The sequence below is a fragment of the Dromaius novaehollandiae genome, chromosome 16, assembly GCF_036370855.1.
Source record: "Dromaius novaehollandiae isolate bDroNov1 chromosome 16, bDroNov1.hap1, whole genome shotgun sequence".
NCBI lineage: Eukaryota > Metazoa > Chordata > Aves > Casuariiformes > Dromaiidae > Dromaius > Dromaius novaehollandiae.
In genome coordinates this window covers 5,471,087-5,493,879 of record NC_088113.1, presented here as the reverse complement: position 1 = coordinate 5,493,879, position 22,793 = coordinate 5,471,087, and the positions used below count along the sequence as shown (strand labels likewise).

Genomic DNA, 22,793 nt, shown 5'->3' with positions numbered 1-22,793 from the left:
TGACCTTTCTAAATACTTGGCTGTGAGTGTTTGTTGTTAATATCTGATTATAGTGAAAAGTGTTTTTTACATTAATAAGGAGAGAGGTAGATTTTGCTGCAAAACTGTGTATTGAACAATCAGTATATTCACTGTGTTATATTCAGTATTTTTGTTATTTTGCATCTTTACAGAGCTAGTTTGTCTGATGAAACATGATGTTTTTCTTTCAGGATTAAACTTTTGGGAGTTACTGTTTAACAATGTTTGCCAGCCTGGAAGTAATTGAAGAGCTGTTGTATGACATGAAAGACTGAAGTTGTGGAATTCATTTTGGTAGGTAAAAGAAATATATGATGCATTTGAATATCTCTTGTTCTTATATATTCTCATCCTGACTGTCCAACTAATAGGTTCGTGCCTTTAATTCTTTTTTGTTTGTTTGACGGGCAGGGCTGTGCTGTCTCTAGAGCTGACTTTTCAGTCTGCCATACAGAGTTTCTAGTGATCGACATGACATTTGTAGCTGTTCTCAGACCTTCATCCAAAAGGGCAAGTTGGGCTGCTTTCATGGTGTTATCAATCTTTAATGCCAGAGTTTGAAGTTCAGTAAGCTCTAAATTACTGGAACTACTGCTGGCGAAGTCTTTTCAGAGCAATTTTTGCTACATGCTTAGGTTTATTTTTAGGTATTCTTTTACATTATAACATTGATTCTTAACCCCATTTAATCTATTTATGTAACAGTGTGGCACTTGTCTGCAGTTTGTTTAAAAGTCTGTTATGGTATTTGTGCACAAAAACATGATGTAATTTTAATCTTTTTCTCATAGATTGGTTGTATATACATATAATTTATTAATTGTTCATATTTAACAAGCTCCAAGATCACTATGCTGGATAAAAAGAAAGCTTGAAACAGTTGGTGGAGGATGAGATGTTGTTAACAAATTTGCAATAGAGAAAGTGTTATGGTCTGAATATACTTAGGTTTTATAGCTGTACACTTAAAAAGTATGCTTCTGTGTGTGTACATATTACGTATTAAAAGAAAACCATCTTCAACAGTACTATGGCAGTGATAAACTTCATCCATCCCCTCCTAAAAAACTTTACAAATAACTTTAACTGTTCTCTAATTGGCACCTAAAACAAAGGAAATAAGCACATTTTCAGTCATCTTATGCAAAACGTGCTTTTTTTCTGATTTATTCCTGTTAAATTGCTTGACAAAACATTAATCAGTGAAGAAGCAAGGAGCGCTCTGCCTCTTTGAGAAATTGTATCACTGCTGCTATCAAAGACTTCCTCCTCACTCTGGATTCCCCAGGGGACTTGATTGTAGTCTCATTTCTGGACTGATTTTTCCATCTCATTTCCTGTTTAAGCTGCTTTAGATAATTGCTGGTGTGAGGACGAGGATCTCCACTGAGTGCTAGCTTCTAGCATATGCTAATGAAGGACAAAAGTCCATCCTTCCTTTTGGTTATTACACTGTGTGTGAAGAAACTGCTCTTACTCTTTCCAATCCATTGTGTAATTTGGAAGAGTACATACTTCAGGTGTGGAGCATGGTTCCAGTACCTTTATCTACTTGGGCTCCCAGTATATTTGCTCTGAGGGGGCGTATGTTGTATTGTGCTATCAGTTGTGAAAATGTTTACTCTGCATTGACAGAAATATATAAAAAGCTTGTAAATCAATATACTGTGTCACAGAAAACCTCGGAAGAGCGATTAGACTAAGCCTAATTTTAATTTACTTGCTCTCTGTAGTGCAGTAATGGGAAGGAAGCAATGCAAGATGGGATCCCAGTTCTGTTTACCAAATTGCCGTGACCCAAATTGCAGTGACCTTAAGTTTGGATCAGTTGAGCTGATCTTGGGATGAGAATACCAAGATACTGTCTTTTTTTTTTCTTCCTTTCTTTTCTTTTCTTCTCCCTCTCCCTCTGGAGACCACCACTCCCATCTGCAGTGCTGGCAGTCCAAAGCCTTCACACTTTCTGGGGTTCAGCTGCTCACCATTTAGCCATCACTGGTTGTTTCAGGCTATATTCTAATTCCGTCTCTCCCAGGGAACGAACTGGATTTACTCAGTTTTGTCCAGTCATGCAACACTGGACTTGTCATGAAGACTTCCCTTTTCAGGGCTTTTTTGCAGGAGGACCAACATAATGCTGCGTTCTGGGGCTCCAATGGTGCGCAGCAGCACCCAGCTGTCCATCAGCCCAAATCTGGACTGTGGCTTCTCTGTATCCTATCATGTGTTCCACCTTTGGATAGTCTCAGTCTTGCACATTTTAACTGGTTAACTGGTTAACCATTTTACCCCTACGCTACGCATGTATACAAGCAGCAGTCACTAGTAGGCCAGTGTGGACTCTCTATTTTTAGGTTTGGACACTTCAGTCTTCGTATTCTTTCCCCCTGCCACCCTCTGCCCTCATACCATACTGCAGGGTGTAGATCATTTTTAGTCCTTTGATAAATCACCAACATTTTGGTTAGCAGTCTGTTATCAAGCTACTTATCTCAAGCTCTCTTATTTCTGTTGCGCAGTTTTAATAATTGGTCTGAACTAAATGAAGCCAGCTTTATAATGAATAGGCATAAGGCATTTTTTGGGTTGCTATAGCTTGTCCCAGGCTGTGTTCCTGTGTAAGTGATTGCCATATAATAGCACTGGGCTTACAGTCCATCTCCAGAAACAAGTGTGTAATGGGAAATTGGAAGCTCTAAAACGAAAGGGTGTGATGGCTGGAAGGAGGCCATATTTATTCATTGAACAGAGAAGACAGACTTATGTAGATTAATTCAAGTATGATTCCTACTGATCGAAGATTCTGTCTTAGCTCACTGACAAATATACTTCATGGGAATTATACTGAATTACCAAAGTTTTACATGGGTGTATTTATGCGGAAGAGCGTTGCATGAAGTACGTATTAATTACGGTCGCATGCTGACTTGCGATTTATGGAAGTCAACCTTATAACCGTGTGATTACAAATTTGTTAGTACAGAGGATGCAGCTGGGATTCATTTGGTTCTGAACGGGAAGACAAGCTGCATTGTGCCTACAGAGGATAGCTTTGCGAATGATTCCTTCCTGTTGCCGTAGTCAAGATAAATTGTATCTGAATGTAGGAACGGGCTAAAATCTGTGTGTTTGAGAGGGAGGGAAGAAATATGGATATAAAAAAGCATCCTTGAGGAGTGGAATGGCTCTGGGAGAAATGTGGAAGGGAGCTTCAACTACAAGCCTAAATATAGCACCCTTATCCAGAAGGTAGAGTTTAGAACTCCATCCAATTTTTTTTCCTCTTAACTCAAGCTTTCCTTGCAGCCATGAGATTTTTCTGGATCAAACAAAAGCCCTGTGATAATTTGGGACTTAGCAAACTCTGTTTTAATAGTATCCATCAGGTGTTTTTTCTGTGATGCTATAATTTTAACAAATCTTGTCAGATTTGGGCACGTTAAGATGAGAATGGTGGATTCCAATCTAAGCTGCGGCATTTTCATGAAGACTTTAAATCTGCAGTTTTAGTAGCCTATGGGTCCTCTGCTCTGTCATGGAGAAAATGGCTCTTTTGGACTCTTCTGTTAAATTTTCCTGAAATTGACGGTTTTAACAGTTATCATGAATGAATGGTGTAAAAAAAAAAAAAAAAAAAAAAAAAAAAGAATCCTGATTAAAGTCCATCAAGAGTTTTCTGCCTGCCTTTCTTTTCAATTACCCTGGAGACATTCCTGTTTTCTTAATTTATTGAACATGACATGCAATTAAGATTTATTTTTAAATGTTTGCTAATTCAAAGGTTTAAAAGGTTTGTGTTTTTGCAAGAGAGAGAGAGGCATTTTGTGTGTGTTAGGAATTGCCAGAAATACTCCATGGTACCTGCTGGAGATGGAACACCCTACTCTCCTCCAAATAGTTGTGCTTTTTCAACCCTTAAGAGTTGGTATATTAAACAGAGATTTCTTTCCCTGAAAAATTTATTCAAGATTTTTAGATGAATACTTTTCAATTTAACTTTTTTTCTAAATATATTGTAGTATTTCACAGGACGCTAGCATTATTCGGTGCACAGGATGGCTGTGCTCTGTGCTCTGAAGAGATTATTTGTATAGGACTCCCAAGTTCATTTCTTCGTGGAGTTAGTGTATGTGTAATGAATGATGTAGGGATTGCAAAAAGAGAGAGAATTATCTCATGGTTAGGAAAACCAGGTCACCCATTGCCCAACAGCTTCTGTGTGAAAATCAATTCAAATGTGACTTTGTAAAATTACTCTGCAGTAAGTGCGTGCATGAGCTAAAGCTGGGGATCTTCTGCCACTTCTGAGTGCTTGTTTCTTCATTTGTAATATTGTCCCTTCAGCAAAGTTAAGTGAGTATGGAAATGGTGTAGAGTTGAATCTAAGCTTTTCTAATGTAGTTACCATAAAAAAAAAGGCTTTTTTCTTGCTACTGTCTGCAATTCACCTTTAATCTCTGACTTGTGGTTTTAATTTGTGGTGGGAACTTGAACCTCTGCCAGAAGAACAACCAGTACCCCATGCTAGGGTATGTCATCCTGAACTAAAATTTTTGCTGGATCATTCTGAATACCCTGACAGCCTTAGATTTATGAGAACCTGATAATCTCAGCTGTTAAACTGGTTTGGTTTTGACAGTGGTGGTCAGGAACAGCTCCCTTTTTGGTTTTGATATCAGCTTTAACTCTTGGTGTAGATGGTTTTAATTCTTTCACCAATACTTAGAAAGCATTGTATGTGAGAATCCAGATGGAAGGCTAAACTGTCTAACGTAGTGAAATTTGTCCAGTAATCTTGTAACAGCTTGTGTTGAAGTGAAAAATGTGTATCTTGACCAAACATTGATATTGTTCACTGTAGATATAGGACTAAGTTTTATCTTAGGTTGTCCTTCTATATAGATAACAGCTTAGATAACTATAATGATGTCAACTAAATGATTGCAAAGTCTAGTAACTTTATAAAGTAAAAAACATCTGGTGCATGACTTAATTTATTCATGAATTCATTCATATCTAAATGCAGTAGGAGTGTATGGGGTGGGTGGTTGTGGACGTAGGGGGAACAGATTTCAGGTTGTAATGTGTTTAAGCAGCTGAAAACACCTAAATTTTTACAAATGCAACATGCAAAGACAGCATAGAAGACAAAGAAGAATACTTAAGCTTTCCTTGGATGTGAGTAAAGTACTTGTCAAGTGCTAATTTTCTTGTAGTAAGAATGTGCTGCAGTTTTCCTACAGCTTCTCTGGATAAAGAAGTGTCTATTACATCTGTAGTCCCTAAAACTAAATGGGGGGGGGGGAATGTTCCTCTATCTTTCTATAATTAAAGTATTGCTGTGAAGTTTACAATTTCTTGGCAGCTGGGTGTCGTAGAATCAATACTGGGTGCTTGCTTGTCCTGTTAGATATAGAGGCGAGTGTAATTGATTTTTCTCTCCCTCTCTCCCCCTTACAACCAGCTCTTTTAGGTCGACTGGAAACGTCTTCAAACTGAGCGTAGGAAGATTCTGTCAGGAAAGGACTTCTGTTTGTTCTAGTAGACCAACAGCTTGGATATTGCAATGGCTACGGTTTTCAACACCATACTGTTTGTCTCACAGACCCTGGTATTGGGTCATCTGGTAGGTTTTTTGAGAGTACTATTGGCTTGCCTTTAAATGTAGTTGTTAATGTACTTGCACGCTATACTTACCAGTTTTTATTTGTCTTCAAAGCATCTTCTTAACATCTGACTGGCTTGCATTGTTGGAAACAATGGTTTTGGATGATCTGCCTAACTTGAAAGATACATGTACTTCCTTGTACTCCTCAACTATGGAAGACTTGGAGGTGGATTTTGATTCAGGACTGGAGGAAGATGAACTGAAACAGGAGACTGCTCCTGAAGATTCCACAATCTTTGTGGCTTTTAAAGGAAATATAGGGGATAGAGACTTTGAACAGAAACTAAGTATCATACTGGAGAATGTGCCTGGCCTTTTACACATGGGTAATGTACTTTCTTGTCATTTTTCAGCTGTGCTCAAAATATCTAATTATGTAATCAGGATGTTTGTACAGAGAAACGAGTTATATTATTCTCAAGTTACTTAGATTGTGATAGATTTGTTTGGGTTATTCTTACTTACTTTGGGAGCTGCTCTTCTAGGAGGCACAGAGTACAAATTTCAGTAGTTATCATTTAAAACTATTATTTCATTACTGAGTTCATTTATTCCTATTTAGTTCCCATGTTTTACTTTTTTTTCCCTCTTTTATTTCACTCCATTGCACGCTGCTCTGTTGTACAAACGTAAAACCAGGCTTGTCCAAACAGGAAATGTTTTTTACTACCTACCTACCGTCTTGCTCAAACCACTGCAGTTCATCCGTGAATGGATTCACTTTCAAATAACTGGTGCCGGTTCAGGATGTTACTGCCCCTTTGCTGCTGCCTTCACCTAACCTCTCTGATTTTCATCCGAAGGGGGTTATGAACTGTTCTCATGCTGTCTCACATGCCAGCCGAAGTCTAGGGACAGGTATCTCTAGCTAGTGAGTGACAACAGATTTTTGGGATGCTAACACCTTTTACAGGCACATCTAGATGTGGAAAAGAGTATCTGTCCACTGTCTCAGCATCCTTGTAAAAGGGGCTTATGACGATTAGTTGTAGCAGTTCAGATTTGCAGTCTTGCTTACATGAGTACAACCTCTCTTAATATGCTGCCGTTGTTTGGTAAAGGTACAGTTTTTTGATGGTTTGGGTCAGTGTGCTTAGATCGGTGATATGCTCCCTCCCCACCCCAGTATCCCTAGCAATGCCGCTCATCTGTTTGCTTGGAAGACAGATTTAGGTTAATAAACTGGCAGGTGACTGCTTAAGTTCTTGCCATTAGTATAGTTTGCTACAGAAACAAGTAAAGCCAGGAGTGTTGCCCTCAAGTGAGGTAGCAGGGACATCATATAACCAGAAGTGGAATGGATAGTGGGATCACAGCAGCACTGATTTGACTTGGCTTAATGCGTCATGTAATTGCAGTCTAAAAAGCCATGTAATTGCTGATACTCTCTCTTTCTGCTGCTTGTGAACCAAGCCTTTCCTGATAACTGTAGGCTGCCGTTCCAACAAATTGCTCTTCTGTTTCATGTTCTTATTTTGAAATCACACAGTACGATGAAGGATCTACCTTTCAGCCAGGCAGTCTTTGTGCTTAAAGAAACCTAATTTTTTGGATTTAGATCTTAAAATGTTTGTTGCATTGTTTCTTGTTCAATAATGAAAACAACCTTTTAATTTCAGAAAAATGATCTATGAATCTTCCATAAGCAAATCAAATTTCTAGATGTTTGTTCTTTTTTCTGTTTTGTCTAAATTTAGTTGTATCTGGCTTCAGTTGTTGGGGTCCTTTCCATTATCTCTCAGGGGAGATTAAAAAAAAAAAAAAAAAGCTGGGATAAGACAAAAACGCTCTGAAGAAATCCAGCTGGTTTGAGCTGTATGTTATAAATACTTGCCAGAAGATGTAAAACTAACGGATAGTTACTGATGTAAAAGGATGTACCATAGTTGACTTGCATGGTACTTGTATGGAAGCAAATTCAATCTGCATCTGTATGGAGTTGCCTCTGCTAAATGGAGCCATCTTCATACTGTTTGTTATAGATATTAATGGTAGGGTTAATGGACATCATTCAAACCTCAGTCTAGAAAGCAGAAAACAAAATTTTAAATCAATGCCAAATTAGTTTGAAAATGATCAATGTGACAAGTTACTTGGACTGATTCAGCGCAAAATGGGATATTCAGGACATAGAGTTTATAGTGTACTTTGTTTTTAGACTTACTCAATACAATCTTTGAAAACACAAGAAGAGAAACTCGAATATCTAGAAATATTGAACCTGACAATACGGTTTTTAGATATAAAAAATTGGGCCCTTAATAAGATTAAATATAGGACTGTTGAAAGGTACAAAGACTCAGTTCTTTGTGTCTGAATGTGAGAAGATTTTAAAGTGCCCTGTCATCTTTCCAACCAAAAAAGCGTTTATAGACAGAAAGAGAATGAATTTAGCACTGCTATTACTGTAGCAGCAGAAGGGACTCCCTGCATTAGATAAGGACAAGAGATTCCTAGACGGGGATGAGTTATTGCCATTCTTAAATGATACACTGTTCAGAAGCAAATAATGAACAAACTTAGTCTGATGTTACTGTGGAAGAACTAGACGATTATTAAAATTTGGACCAAAACTTACTGTTTTCAAAAAGACTTTCTTTTCAAAAAGCTAAAATTGGATGTTTTTAAACCTGTGATAGGAATATTATTTGAAATCATTCTTAAATGCATTTCATAGCAATATTTTGGTTAGGTACCAATTTAGACAATTACATCCAACAAGACTGGCTTACCTTTTGGCTTATTCCCGCCTGTTGCCTTGAAAACAACTGATCTACTAAGAGACACTGATATGTAGCATAAGCTTTCAGAATGCCTTCACCTAAAAATTTTGCATGACTTTAATGTGCTTTTTACAGTGGATTGAACATACCTATCAAAAAAAAAAATCTAAATAATAGACTCTGGTGCTGGCCTTCTACAAAAAGACGGTTTCACAAGCATCTTGCAGAGAGATTTCAAGGAGGGTTTCATTCTTGTATTCAGTTTTTTCACCTATCTGTCCAATTTACTAACAAATTTACGAAACCTGCTTTATGAGGTTTTCACATATCTTTTTAAAGTAGTTTATCCACAGAATATTTCAATTTCTGAGTAAACTTATCAAGTGATTGTGTTGGCTGTGGAATACTGGATATCTGTTGGGAAGTTCTTATGTAGCTAATTTTTGAGAAATAACTGAAGTGATTTGGCTGCACATCTGTGCTGGAGAACTCTTCTGTCTCTGAGATTAACCATTGATATTTTCAAAGCCAAATGATTGCCTCATTTCATTTGTGCTTTTCTACCAAGTTATCTCGTCATACTTGTTTGAAAACTGACTTTGCAGTGACTCTGACTCTGATCGTTTTCCTTTTAAGAATCCAGCAAGTTAAAACTGCAGAAGATAGAGCCTTGGAACAGTGTACGTGTTACATTTAATATACCCCGTGAAGCTGCAGAGCGGCTGCGAATTTTGGCTCAGAATAATAACCAACAGCTTCGTGACCTGGGAATTCTCTCAGTTCAGATCGAAGGTATTTTACACCTAATTCATTTCTAAAGATACTAATCTCTGAATATGCTAAAAATTAAGTATAGACAATAAGCAATTTTGTGTACTTGGTTAATGTTGTAAAACTTCTAACTTAGTAATTTGGAGAATGACTTTAGTGAAAAGATAAGTCAAAGCAATGGTTTTAATCTTTCAAGATATGTGTAGTGATAAAAATGACAGCTGGAAATCCTCTGGTCATGAAGAAACCTCCTGAGTCTTTTGAGTGTCATTAGGAAAATGTACCCTAAGCTTTTTTTTCTGAATTGTTTGGTATGAGATTTTCTTAAAAGCATATTTTCAGTGGATTTCACAATTAAAATATCACCCTGAAAAATTTTTCAAGTTCAGGATGAAACTGAGGTCATTGAATGCTAGTTACGATGTTTGTTTTTCTTACTTCCTGGATTACAGTTTTAAGGGTGGTAAGATGCATAACTGCTTTTTGCTTCTAAAGTACATATAGATAAAATTTGGCCTTCCTTTCTTGACATCTTTTTAAATGTCACTTTGCAAATGTCTCTACTCTCCTTTCCTTAATATCATTCAATTCCCCAAACTGTGTATTGCCTCTAGGGGAAGGTGCTATCAATTTAGCTTTAGCTCAAAATAGAAGCCAAGATGTCCGAATCAATGGGCCCCTGGGAGCAAACAATTCCGTGCGAATGGAAACGGGATTTCCCATGCAAGGGGGCCAAGGTAAGTTCCATTTTTTTTTTAATTATACGCTTTGAAATCTGTAACTAAGCTTGTCATATAATCTTACTGCTTATAACTACTATTATTAGCAGAGGTATAATTGCCATTTTAATTTGTGTGTGTTCTTGTTTCTGTACTGTAAAACTGTGTCCCATATCATGTAAAGTAAATGGTTGGCTGCATATCTTCCTGCAAACATCTGAATGATATATATGTAGGTGTGTTTGTATATACGTGTGTGTATATGTGTATGTATACGTACGTACGCACTTTTTTTTTAAACACGTAAAGGCTGTAAAAATCACATGAGCCTACTAAGGTGAATTCACTTTGAAATGTGAACAAATTATCACAGCACAGTTTTGTATTTGGCCACCTTTATGAATATATGGACATAAACCTTTATACAGTGTACAATAATAAGGTAGTTTATTTGAAATCCCTTAGGGGAAGGACAGGGCACTGTCATTACTATTGGTCTCTATTTTTAGTAAGCTTTTGAGATCAAATCAGAGATCTGATTATACATTTTTTGAACATTGAGAACACTGCACTTATACTCATGATAAGTATTTTTTAATTACAGAAGTCTTTAGATTTATAAAGAGCTAAAAGAAAACTACTTTGTAATTTATTTTCGTAGCAGAATCATAAGGCAAAGTATACTATTTGGTATCTCAGTATATAGGATTTGTTGCAATTAGAAAACAAGGAGACTTTTTGGACAGAATAATTTAAGATACATGTGTGGCTGTTAATAAGAATGAATGAAAAGAACATTTTACCTCTTTAGAAGAGAAACGTAGTTAAACAGTAGTTAAATCAACCAAGAATGTAAAACATTTAAAGAAACTTTGTCTTAAAAAATGGCTGCTCTACTCTTCTGTGTGGTGATGATTTCCTGCCTACTTTCCAACAGGTTAAAACACTCTACAAAATAGCAGCCTGTACAAATGAAACGATGAAATTTTTCTCTTACAACACCACAGTTACTCCCTAGTATTAGATTTTGCAAACCCTTAGTACATGTAACTTTGATACAAACTTGAAGGCTTTAGAGACAAGTCAGACATGTGACTAAAGCCTCAAAGAATTTATGTGTAGGTAGTGTTTCCTTCCATAACCTTTTTAAAGATGCTCTTACTGTAGTGATTCTGTCTTTTTTTAAGAACAACAGATGTGATTTCTCACTCAGAATTCCTCCTTGGATGTTGCGGGTTTTGGAAAATGGAAAACCCCCCGATCTCTTGACTGTCACTGATGGTTTATGGGGCTACTTTACTTCAGCTTCATCCTGCAGAAAGATTGAATTTGATGCCTTGCAAAGGGAAATATGTCAAGCTAGCATGTTAAATTAAGAAATTTTGCCATAAAGGAAAGGTATATCAGCTGCAAAAATGAAGATAGAATTTTGCAAACCTCAGATCCCGTGTATTGGCCATGTTTTGCCACTGGCTTTCAGTTTGACTGTCAAATTGTTTTACTTTCTACCTCTCATCAGCAATACAGCAAAATGTATATGAATACCAAAAAGAAGAGAAGAATATATTATTATTCACTTACTCTACAAGTATGAAAGGGTTATCTTTTTTTCTTAGGTATTGAAGTAAGCAGTTGAAGTCATGCTTTTATTTCTATTCTAGCTTTACGACAGAACTACTTGGTGTAAATACAGAAGTCACAGATAAGAAACTGTATGATCACTAAATGAATGTTTCAGTAAGATAGTTATTTGTGAATTAGTTTTTAAAATTTGTCCAGTTTTCACCTTTGAGAACTCTTATTTAATCTACTTTATACATATATGTTTATCACTCCTGTATCAGTCTGCAGTGTAAAGCTTTCTCATGTTATCATTAAATCATGTCATCAGTGGTGTCATGAATGCCCATTGCAGCTTAAGACTTCTTTTAACCTGGATTCACATGATTGTGCTGTTTTTTGTCTTTCTTTCCCAACTTCACAGATAGCTCTAGTTATAATTAACCACTTTAACCACTGCTTCATGAAAGGGTAGAGGTCTTAAAGGATAAACTACTTCATGAATTTTGTGAGACTAGACAGCTGAGTAGAGGAGAGGGATCCTACTAGTGCCTTTAGGAAAAGCTTCAGTTTGACTTTAACTTGTTTATTTTGTACCAGAGAATCTAAGCTTCTAGGTAGAGAGCTCTGTTTTGGAGGAACGGTTCTTAAGGTCTAAAGAGGTGTTTTATTAACAAATGCAATTTTTTTCTCTTTTCTATGTAAAAGTTGCAAGAATTAACAATAACCTTTTTTTTTAAAGGTTTAATAAGAATGAGCAATGCTGCAGCTGTCATGATGTCCCAGAGTGGAAATGTACCCTCCTCTATGGTGGCAAGTGGTGCTAGTACTGAACTGCAGCCAAGAACACCTCGACCTTCCTCACAGCCAGGTAGTAAAATTTAGCTGTAGCACTGACCTTTACCTGAAAATGTTCTCGAGTTTTTTTTTTTTTTTTTTTTTTCCTCAGCTAACAAGCTTGAGAGTATACTTAAAAGTGAACTCCAGAACTGGTCTGGAATATTTCACTGGCCTTTTCTGGTAGTTGCTCCTTATGTGGGGAAAAAAACAAACAAAAAACCCCATCGTAATCTGGTAACTTCTTCTTTTGGCAAGCTTTGTAATTGTTAAGAAAAGCTCTTTTTTTTTCTCTCTCTTCCTCTATTTTAATTACCAACAGCTTAACTGTACGCTAATGTACCCTCATCTTGGTCATCTTGATAGAATATACCTTTATGTGCTGTTGATTCATAGCCTCATTTCTGAGATTATCAAAAGGATGAATTTTTGGTTGTATGAGTGTATCTGTTTTGGTCTGTCGTACTACATATCTTTCAGAATAGGGACTTGGTTGGAGGAAGACAAGCACATGCAAATGTCTGCCAGGAAAGGTTTAGTGTGTTTGATCCTGCTTTTAGGCAGTCACCTTTTTTAGGTCCCTTCCAGACCTGTTTTCTGTGATTCTATGCTAGGTTGTTGCTGCTATCCAAATACTTCAGGCGTCTAAATAACTCACCAGGTTATTTGAGGATTTTGTTTGTTTGTTTGTTTTCCCAGATGCATTGAGCAGTGGCAGTACTTTTTTGCAGTAGAACTGTTGTGACTTGCCAGTATTGCCATTGGTACTTCATAATATAATACAGTCCCTGTGAGGAGCTTATTCTACTGCAGTGAACTTGCACAATGAATGACTGAGCTTTACGTTTAGATAAAGTTAAGAAAAGGAGTGGTTGAATGAGGCAGTTGTCTTCAGTAGGAAAGAAATGCACCAGATTAAGCTTTTCAAGAGGAATAAATAAACTAGATATTTAAGGACTGGGAGGGTTGGGGGTGGGGGTGTATGTTCAGTTGTTCCCAGTTCTACCAGTACAAGTTATTTGCAGCTGAGACTGCTGAGGAAGTGAGGGGTTATGACTTGTCCCTTGATAAAACAATGGTAATACTTTCCAACAACTTTAGCACTCTGCAGTATTTGTTGATGTAAAGCATACTTACAGCATTTTCTTCTGCGAATGCTAGTTTTTGGTACTGTCTTAATTCCTCATAATGCCACTTTTTTAGTGGGTAGGAATATTGGCCCTAATGAGTGTGTAGAAGGCTTACATTTGTCTGTAGGAACAAGTGCTTTGAAGCTATCATGTTCTACTGTGGAGGTTATAAACGCAGGTAACCTAGCTTCCTAGGGTTCCCAGAAATTCTGAAACCTTTTTTAGAGCACTGCTTATTCTATGTATTGAAGAAATTGGAGCACTGGAGTGTGTATTTTTGTTTGACCTCAACGTCAGCAGAGAAAGCAAATGCAAGCAAGCAATTTGCCCTTTCTTGTTTTCTGGTGGTTTTTGTCTGCAGTAGGTTACTTATTTTTTTTACTCTTTTTGCTATTTTAATAGATGCAATGGACCCACTCTTATCTGGGCTAAATATCCAGCAGCAAAATCATCCATCTGGATCTTTAGCTCCGCAGCTCCATTCAATGCAGTCAGTTCCTGTAAACAGGCAAATGAACTCAGCCAACTTTCAGCAACTACAGCAACAGCCACAGTTGCAGACACGTCCTCCCCAGCCACATCAGCAGCCACAGCAGGGTATTCGACCTTCATTTACTTCACCAGCACAGGTTCCAGTTCCCCCTGGCTGGAACCAGCTTCCTTCTGGAGCACTTCAGCCTCCTCCAACCCAGGGAGCATTGGGTACATTGACAGTAAACCAGGGATGGAAAAAGGCCCCATTGCCTGGACAAATGCAGCAGCAACTTCAAGCAAGACCATCTTTAGCAACAGTACAAACTCCTACCCACCCTCCACCTCCATATCCTTTTGGAAGCCAGCAAGCTTCCCAGGCTCACTCAAACTTTCCCCAAATGAGCAATTCTGGCCAATTTACTGCTCCTCAAATGAAAACACTTCAGGGAGGGCCCTCACGGGTTCCTACGCCACTACAACAACCCCACCTGACCAACAAGTCTCCTGCTTCCTCTCCCTCCTCCTTCCAGCAGGGATCTCCTGCATCATCTCCAACAGTTAACCAAACACAGCAGCAGATGGGACCAAGGCCTCCCCAGAGTAGCACAATTCCCCAGGGATTTCAACAGCCTGTCAGTTCTCCTAGCCGTAATCCTATGGTGCAACAGGGGAATGTACCCCCCAACTTCATGGTGATGCAGCAGCAAAACCAGGGTCCACAAGGTTTACACCCTGGCTTAGGAGGTAAGAAGTACTGAGATCTTCTGTTATTTGGGGGAAAAAAAAAAGAAAAGCTAGAACTTATTTTACTGTTGCGTTCGAAAAGATCCTTTAAAAACAGAATAAATATGAAGCCTGTTTGTGTATGAAGTAGGTATGGTGAATTAACACCAGTATTGCTTCAGTTCTACTACCTAGATCTATTCTGCTGAGTTACAGCTATAACCCATAAGTAAAGTCTTGGCCACTGCAGAAATTGATGTATGCAGTTCCTGACTGAGTCCCAGTCATCCTCTTGACTGTTCTTCCATGGCCTTTCAGTTCAGGATATTCTGGAATGGGTGTTTTTTTTCTCTTTTTTTTTTTCTCCTTATGTTTTTTGAGAGAGAGAAGTAAAAGCAAATGAACATTTTCCTTCTCTCTTCAGCTTCCTCTGCCACCAGTTATATTCATTGCATTTCTACTACAGGAGTGAGGCATTATTTTGCATCTTTCCTCCTAAGTTGTGGATGTCTCTCCTTTTGTCGTCACTTTCTTCCTATGTGAAAGAGGGAAGAGCTATTACTGCCGTGCTGTTGTACTCTCTGCTCTAACATGAAGAGGTCAAGGGATGTTTTAATTTACTTCTTTAGTTGTCATCTTTTTAGTTTTCTCCTTGGACCTCTGCATTCACATCTTCACCTCACTGCTCCCAGAAGGCTTCTCTAACAATGAAGGAAATTCATTTGTCAATCCCAAGGTCTCTTTTGCGTCCTTGTCTTCTTTCCTTGAGGCTTTTATAGTTCTGTGCCAGATTTGTAGTGCTTCTCTCTAAACATTCATGTCTTTATCTTTCTCTTCAATGGCTGCTCTGAGTCCTACGTTCAGGCTCTTGCTTTATCCTTTGAAATATTTCAAAATCTTTTCCTTATATACTTGTAAAATATGAGCCATACGTTTTGCCCACTCATACACACAGTACTATATATTTTAGTTTCCTGTATTTTCACATTTTATATCTGGAATCTGCCTTAAAAGCTGTGAGGAATGCCCTTCTCCTGATCTGTGGGTCTAGGCAAGTGTCTTGTCTTCACTGTTTGTACCTTGCATCTGATTTCTCTCATGAAGATGAATTCTTTCAGGGCTCCCTTCTTCCAGCCTGTTCTTAGGTTCTGCCAGCACCTTATACTTGGTATATTTTCCCTTGTTTCCATCTCCAAACAGTAATCTATTATTTGAATTACCACATTTCCTTACAGTTTTGCCTCACCAGCCTCATGACCCTGCTCAGTAATCGTTTTCTCTAGATATCATAAACACAACTTTTACTTGCTCTGTATCTGCTTCCTTTTTGATGTAAACCTACTACAAACAAAATACTACTTTTCTTCAAGTTACTTCTAAAGTTGTGACTTTTTTTAGTTAAAAATAACCCTCCCAATAAACTGCCAAAAATATATCATTTGGTAGACTTTACTGGTAAAATCTGTAACCCTGCTGTGAGCTATATCCTCAGCTGATTTAAAAAGACAAGGTTCTGTTGATTTCAACAAAGCTATGTTGACTTTCACTTGCTGAGATTTTTGTCTGGCTTTTGTCCATGCTCACTTCTTGCTGCAATTGATACCTTAATTAATTTGTAATTTGGGATCTTTCCATGTTTAAGCCATCCTGCATTTCAAAGGTTTGGTATAAATGAATACATTCCCTTTCCATTTCACCTAGTAATTTAGCAAATGGAAATTTGTATTAAACTTGGAATAGCCCAAATTAATACTTCTCTTTTCTTAGTTCGAGTATTCCTGTGTGCAGAGCTTTTCCTAAAAGCTTAACAGAAGCAAAACTGTAGTCCTGTGATGTGATGTTTGAAAAAGTACTTGTTCCATATTTGCAGATGAATCCTATAAACTTGATTATCTTGCAACATTAATTATAGACCTAAAGCCACATTAATTAACAGAAGCAATACAGTTAAGCATGCAAGAAAACTCTGACTCCGGAAGGAACTAAGGTCAAATTGTGGCACTGTGTAATAGATCAAAAAAATAAGTGAAGGCAAGGTTCCTTCTAGGTCTGTGACACTACCTATGTAGCTTGATGGTGGGTCAAAAGAAGAAGCAGTTAAAGCAGTTTATGCTGCTTCTCACGTTGGTAGGCAGAAGCACGGTGAAACTTTGGCTCTTTGTCCTAGTGCAGCAGTGGCATTTTGATATGTCAAAGTGTGGGCGTTGTGCCAGATACAGGCCTGGTAGAATTACTTGCTCTTGGAATAGGAATCGCAGGGTTACTTGAACAAGTTTGTGATTAGCATCAACCATTCTGGATTCTTGTTGGTAGCAAAGCACCATGCTCTCATAACCTGGGAGATTATGTAGTCATGATTGAACTCTGAATAATAAACTCACTAATTTCCACAGTCGAAAGAATACATATAATCAAGTTGAGCTGGTTCCCTGAAAATAAATCTCTTGGCAGGAGGCTTTAAGTTTGTGTATTGGGTGGTATTTTTTCATGCTGAAAAACCAGTAAGACAAATCATTAAGTTCATTCCATGGATAGAGAAAACCTAACAATTAGCATAGTTAAATACACTTTTGCTCATGTCAATGAGCAGAGATAAAGGAAAGTGGTAATGTTGCATTTCGCTTTGATTTAAGAAGTCATTTTATGTGTGTACACAGTAGTAGTGCAAAGAAGCACTAAAAAGCATGTACCTGGTGCATTATGGTGAGGATCCTTGTTGAGGAGTCCACCATCAGGACAAAAAAGCAAGATGTTTGCATTTGAATACGTGGAGTAGGTTAAAGGTCTGATTAGAGGTGAGATGCAATAGAGAACAAGAAAACAGCAAACTGTTACTTTAATTTCCAGTCTCTAAAAAATCAAATACAGGCTTCTCCCCTTTTGTATGGGATTAGTTTTGTATTCAGACTATAAACAGAATTATGGTTTGAACTGAGTGATAGTAGCTTGCTAGCCAGATTAATTGCATAAATAGGAACTATAAATTCTGTCTTTGTTGATTTTCATATAGTGGGGGAAAAAACACTTTTCTGCCTGAAACCTGCTTTGCTAATGTGACAGTACAGGCTCGAAGGTATTCTTCCTCTTGTAATGCTGTTACAGATTTTCCTTCACCCTCTGCCTTTCTTCCATACTAATAAAAAAAAATCTTGTGTTAAGGAATGCCAAAGCGCCTCCCACCTGGGTTCCCTGCAGGCCAGGCTAATCAGAACTTTATGCAAAGCCAGGTGCCTTCCACAGCACCAGGAACACCGGTGAACAGTGGAGCTCCGCAACTACAAACCAGCCAAAATGTGCAGCACACAGGTCTGTTTTGAATGCCTCAGTTCTTTGTTTGCTGTAGAAAATTATGCTTTCATTTGCGCAACACAGACGCCAAAACATCGCCTTCTTGCTAGTAAGAGGCAGTTTCAGGTACTTGGGGGTAGGAGTGCTGCAGAGGTACATTCTGTGTATCATCAAATGAAGAAAAGAAAAGCAAGAGACTGCTCATGTTTTTCAGAGAGACCAGCTTTTATTGCTTAGCACAGTGATACCAGGATCCAGAAGGATCTGCTTAGAAATTGAGTAGACATGGCATTGAAATTTGGAGGTTATTTGGAGGTAGTAATATAGGTGCAATGCAAAAAAAACCCTTCTTGCCCAGCGAAAAGAAAAATTGCTATCTGAGAGGTAGAAAAGCAAAATAATCTTGCTCTAATTTGAAAAGATTTTAGTTCCTTTAAGCCTTAAAATCTGCTTACAAGCAGTCTTGTAAAAATGTAGTCTTTAGTTCACAAATGTTTCCATTTAAAAATTCTGTTATTAGCTCTTCCTCTGGATCGTGGATACCCCGATAATGTCATGTCATCATTATTGCATGTGAATATATTTTGATTTATTTTATAACCCATTATAAAATAACCTCAAAATATGAACCCTATTTTACCAGGGAATTAAAGTGTTCTGTTGAGTTAGATGATATTCTGGCATATTTTTAAACTTATAGATCATGACTGAGTTCTGTGATGTCTTCTGCAGTGGGGTACACGTGAGTGCTGGTTGAAATAATTCTTTTCAGAATTGCCATTCTGATACTCTGTTTTGAGCACAAACATTTACCTGTAGCATGAAACATACAGCACACAAGTGTGAATGTGTCAGATGTTCCAGTTCATTGGAAAAGGAAAGAAAATAAATTTGGGGTACTTGCTCAACATCAAGCTCTGGTTAATTTGTATCTTGCAATCTTTTTAAGGTGGCCAGGGGTCTGGACCTCCTCAAAATCAGATGCAGGCACCACACGGCCCACCAAATATGATGCAGACCAATCTAATGGGACTTCATGGAAATATGAACAACCAGCAAGCTGGTGCTAGTGGGGTGCCACAAGTTAACATGGGCAATATGCAGGGACAGCCTCAGCAAGGACCACAGTCTCAACTTATGGGAATGCATCAGCAAATTGTATCCTCTCAAGGACAGATGGTGAACATTCAGGCTCAGGGATCACTGAACCCTCAAAACCAGATGATGCTTTCTCGAACTCAGCTCATGCCACAAGGCCAAATGATGGTAACACCACAAAACCAAAATCTTGGTCCTTCACCTCAGAGAATGACCCCACCCAAACAGATGATTCCCCAGCAGGGACAGCAGATGATGTCTACGCACAGTCAGATGATGGGACCTCAAAGCCAGGTCTTGTTGCAGCAAAACTCAATGATGGAACAGATGATGACCACTCAGATGCAAGGAAATAAACAGCCTTTTAGCACTCAAAACCAGTCCAATGTTATGACGGGGCCAGCTCAGCTGATGAGAGGACCAACCCCAAACATGCAAGGAAACATGGTGCAGTTCACTGGACAGATGATGGCACAGCAAGGCCCTGTGAATGGTAATCCTTCTCAGGTTATGGGAATTCAAGGGCAAGTTTTAAGACCTACTGGACCTGGCCCCCACATATCTCAGCAGCTTGGGGATACTACTGCTACAAGTAATGATGTGAACTTGACACAGATGTTACCTGATGTTCCTGTGCAGCAACCAAATATGGTGCCTTCCCATATGCAAGCAATCCAAGGAAACAACAATGCTTCAGGGAGTCATTTCTCTGGACATGGGCTGCCTTTCAATACCCCATTTAGTGGAACACCAAATGGGAATCAAATTTCCTGCGGGCAGAATCCTGGTTTTCCTGTCAATAAAGATGTCACTCTCACAAGCCCACTCTTGGTTAACCTTCTACAAAGTGATATATCTGCAGGACACTTTGGCGTGAACAACAAACAGAATAATCAGAATGCCAATAAGCCGAAGAAGAAGAAGCCTCCAAGGAAGAAGAAAAATAATCAACAGCTAGAACAAACAAAGTAGGTTTAATATTACATTGTTTTTGTAAGGGCGAGGGCGGAAGCCCTACAGGCAACCTGTCAATATTTTTTCAGCAAGTATGTGGGGGAGAAAGAACCTATAGTATTTCATATTCTAGCAGGATTTTTTTTTGAGTTAAATGAAAATGCAGTGGCAAGTCTGCCACTGGAAAGTTCATTTAGGATAAAGAAAAACTTGTGAACGTCCCAGTTCTGCTATATAATTACATTTAAAACAGCAATGTCAGAATGTTCACTACATTTACTGCGTAAAGGAAGCGTAGAAGTTGTTTCAGATATCAGTGGAAGCACGGCTCTGCAGCACTTGGAAGAGGGTAGCCATTCTTAAGCATCCTGACAGCTGCAACGAAAGGTTGGGAAATACTGTCAGAAGAATTATAAGCCTCTATAAAATATGTGCAGTACAGATTTGAGGGGGGACAGTGTTTTCTGAAGTATATGTATGTCCTGACGTGTTTCTGCCTGAAATTGATTTTTTTTTCTTTTCTTTTAGTTGAAGTTGCAAATGGGAGTTGAAGGGAGGGGGAAGTCTGGTATCCCCTGGTTATGGGGATAACAAACTCAAGGCCTGCCTACCTGGCCAAGGAGAATAAAACTGGGAGAGGTTACAGGAAAAAAAAAAAAAAAGATCCCTTCAAGGGAAGAAGCGTGAATGGGTTAATATTGAGAGGAAATGAACAGAAGTGTCTGACCAGTGCAAATATGAGATTGCCGAATCTCTTTATTCCTCTTTGATCAACTTACGCTTCCTTGGCCAGCTGTCATGTACCTCTTTGCTACTGATAGTCTGCTAATATCAGCACAGGATGCTAGACTACTACTGCTATACCTTTATCCAGCTAAAATGGTGAAGGCAGGTATACTGTATCTAATTATTCTAACTCTGCTGATGAACCATAGGGGTGTTGATTGGGATCCACATGAGGGAATTGCGGGAGGCAGCATGGTTCCAGTTTGCTTTAGAAAAGAACTGAGAATTTTTGTACAGAAAATTATGACACAGGATTATCCAAATTTCAAATCTACATAATAAAAGAAAAAGGGGAGGCAGATTAAGCTGCTGGTGTGGCTCCAGTTCTACCAGTTCCACTCCTTTGAATAATCATTATAAATCTTTAATTTTAACTGTATGCTACTATTTCCAGAGACAAATGTCTGATTCAGTGCAAAGAGTGGGTGGTTCTCAAGTACTAAGCGACTATTCAGTATTTTATTTTTTCCCTTGGTTATTCAGTGCATAGCCTCAACCTGCATTTTCTGCACGATATGGAGATTCCTTCATGAAGATGGCACTAATTTTCTCATGGACTTCTAAGTTCTGGACTAAAAGAACTTGCATCATCTATAGCAAGGGATCCTTTAGAGTTTTAGCAGTCGTTAAATGGCTTGACTTCATGCTGCTAGTATAAAATGCAAGAGTTGTGTTACTTGCATCTTAAAGGTGAAGAAAGGCAGCATAGTGAAAGTAAAGGAAAGCATGCTGATTTAAGAGGCCTTGAACAAAGTTTTTCAAATGCCTGCTATATATCTGTACATATAGGTCACGGTATGGCCTATCATCTCAACACTGCTGCAAAACAGACTTGTGATTTCAGATTAAATCATCAGAAGTTGAGGAGTGCACAATCAATGACCAGCAGCAAAATCTGAGTTAAAGTAATTCAACTGAAGCCATATGGGAGCATAGTAGCCAAAATATGGGTAGACTGCGACTTTGGGGTGACTTGGAACCTTAACTGAGACATCTCTTCTCTTCTCACAGTACCTTACTCATGTGTCACCAACTTCTGAAATGCATAGGACAGCACTCCTTCATACCCAGGTCTCCTAAAGCACGCAGCCATGACTGATCCCTGTGACAGGGCCGTGTGTGCAAGGAGCAGGGCAGGGATTCTGCTGGGAAGGTAGTGCTCGATGTGTCTGGCTTTCTAGTCTTTGGTTACATGAAAGGGAGGCACATGAGCATGTGTAGGTGTCTTCATTTTGGCATTCCCAAAATTTAAAGCACTTGGCCTTTGCAGCCAAAGCGTTCTTTTAACTTTGAGGTCTGTGAAGTGTATGTGTACAGTTCCACCAATGCCTTGTCGTCTCCATAGCACTGATCTCTGAGAATCAGCACTTCCAGCAACTTGGCAAGAGTGGCGGGTGGCACAGTACATTGCACGAGGCAGTGTAGCATGGTTGTGGTCCAGTTTTAGAGTACGAGTAGTATTATAGTGGTAGAACATGTATCTTTCTGCACTCAATATATCAGTACAGTTCTTCAGAGAGCGTCAAATAAATAGCAAGCAGATGTTTTCCCATTTGTGGCACACCAGACATTCAAAGCTATCCAGATTTCTTTCAAAACATATCAATGTTTTATTATTCTTCGTATCAAAAACGTTCGTGTAGCACAGCCACTGCCCAACAGCAACATGTGTAGTAGACATAGGCACTGCTGATAACTTGCAGTCAAGTAAAATATGCAATCCTTGTGTCATTATTAGTCATCTGCACTCTTCATGGAAAGTCTGTTCTTTTTGCCTTAAATCCAGGAAAAATGGCATTGTATTTCTAGGCGTAAAACTGAGTAAAAGGTGTTTTAATATAGTTATGGCAGGGAAAGATGGGGTGCTATGTGTAAAAATCAGATGCTTCAATTCTAGATAGATTCTAATAAAATAATAGCAACTGCCACTGTAATTAGCTATTTTCCTACAGAAGCAACAAAATTATTCAGAGGGAGCAGAAGAGTTGGCACACTTCTGAAAAGAAAATTCGTTAATCATTAAAGAAAAACCTTGTTAGGA

General features: G+C 38.4%; 1 protein-coding gene across 5 annotated transcripts in view; it reads left to right on the top strand.

Annotated features, from left to right (window-relative positions):
• The window catches only part of NCOA6 (nuclear receptor coactivator 6), a 48,008-nt gene that overhangs the window by 6,454 nt on the left and 18,761 nt on the right, over window positions 1-22,793 (top strand). For all 5 annotated transcript variants that reach the window (XR_010391857.1, XM_064521369.1, XM_064521367.1 and 2 more), the window contains exons 2-10: window positions 213-315; window positions 5,486-5,647; window positions 5,741-6,015; window positions 9,049-9,204; window positions 9,798-9,920; window positions 12,205-12,333; window positions 13,832-14,647; window positions 17,786-17,932; window positions 18,864-19,980. Coding sequence is in view for 4 of the 5 variants with exons in the window: in XM_064521369.1 (XP_064377439.1) it covers window positions 5,781-6,015; window positions 9,049-9,204; window positions 9,798-9,920; window positions 12,205-12,333; window positions 13,832-14,647; window positions 17,786-17,932; window positions 18,864-19,980 (2,723 nt within the window). In the remaining variant the exon portion in view is untranslated. The remainder of the gene's footprint in view (window positions 1-212; window positions 316-5,485; window positions 5,648-5,740; window positions 6,016-9,048; window positions 9,205-9,797; window positions 9,921-12,204; window positions 12,334-13,831; window positions 14,648-17,785; window positions 17,933-18,863; window positions 19,981-22,793) is intronic.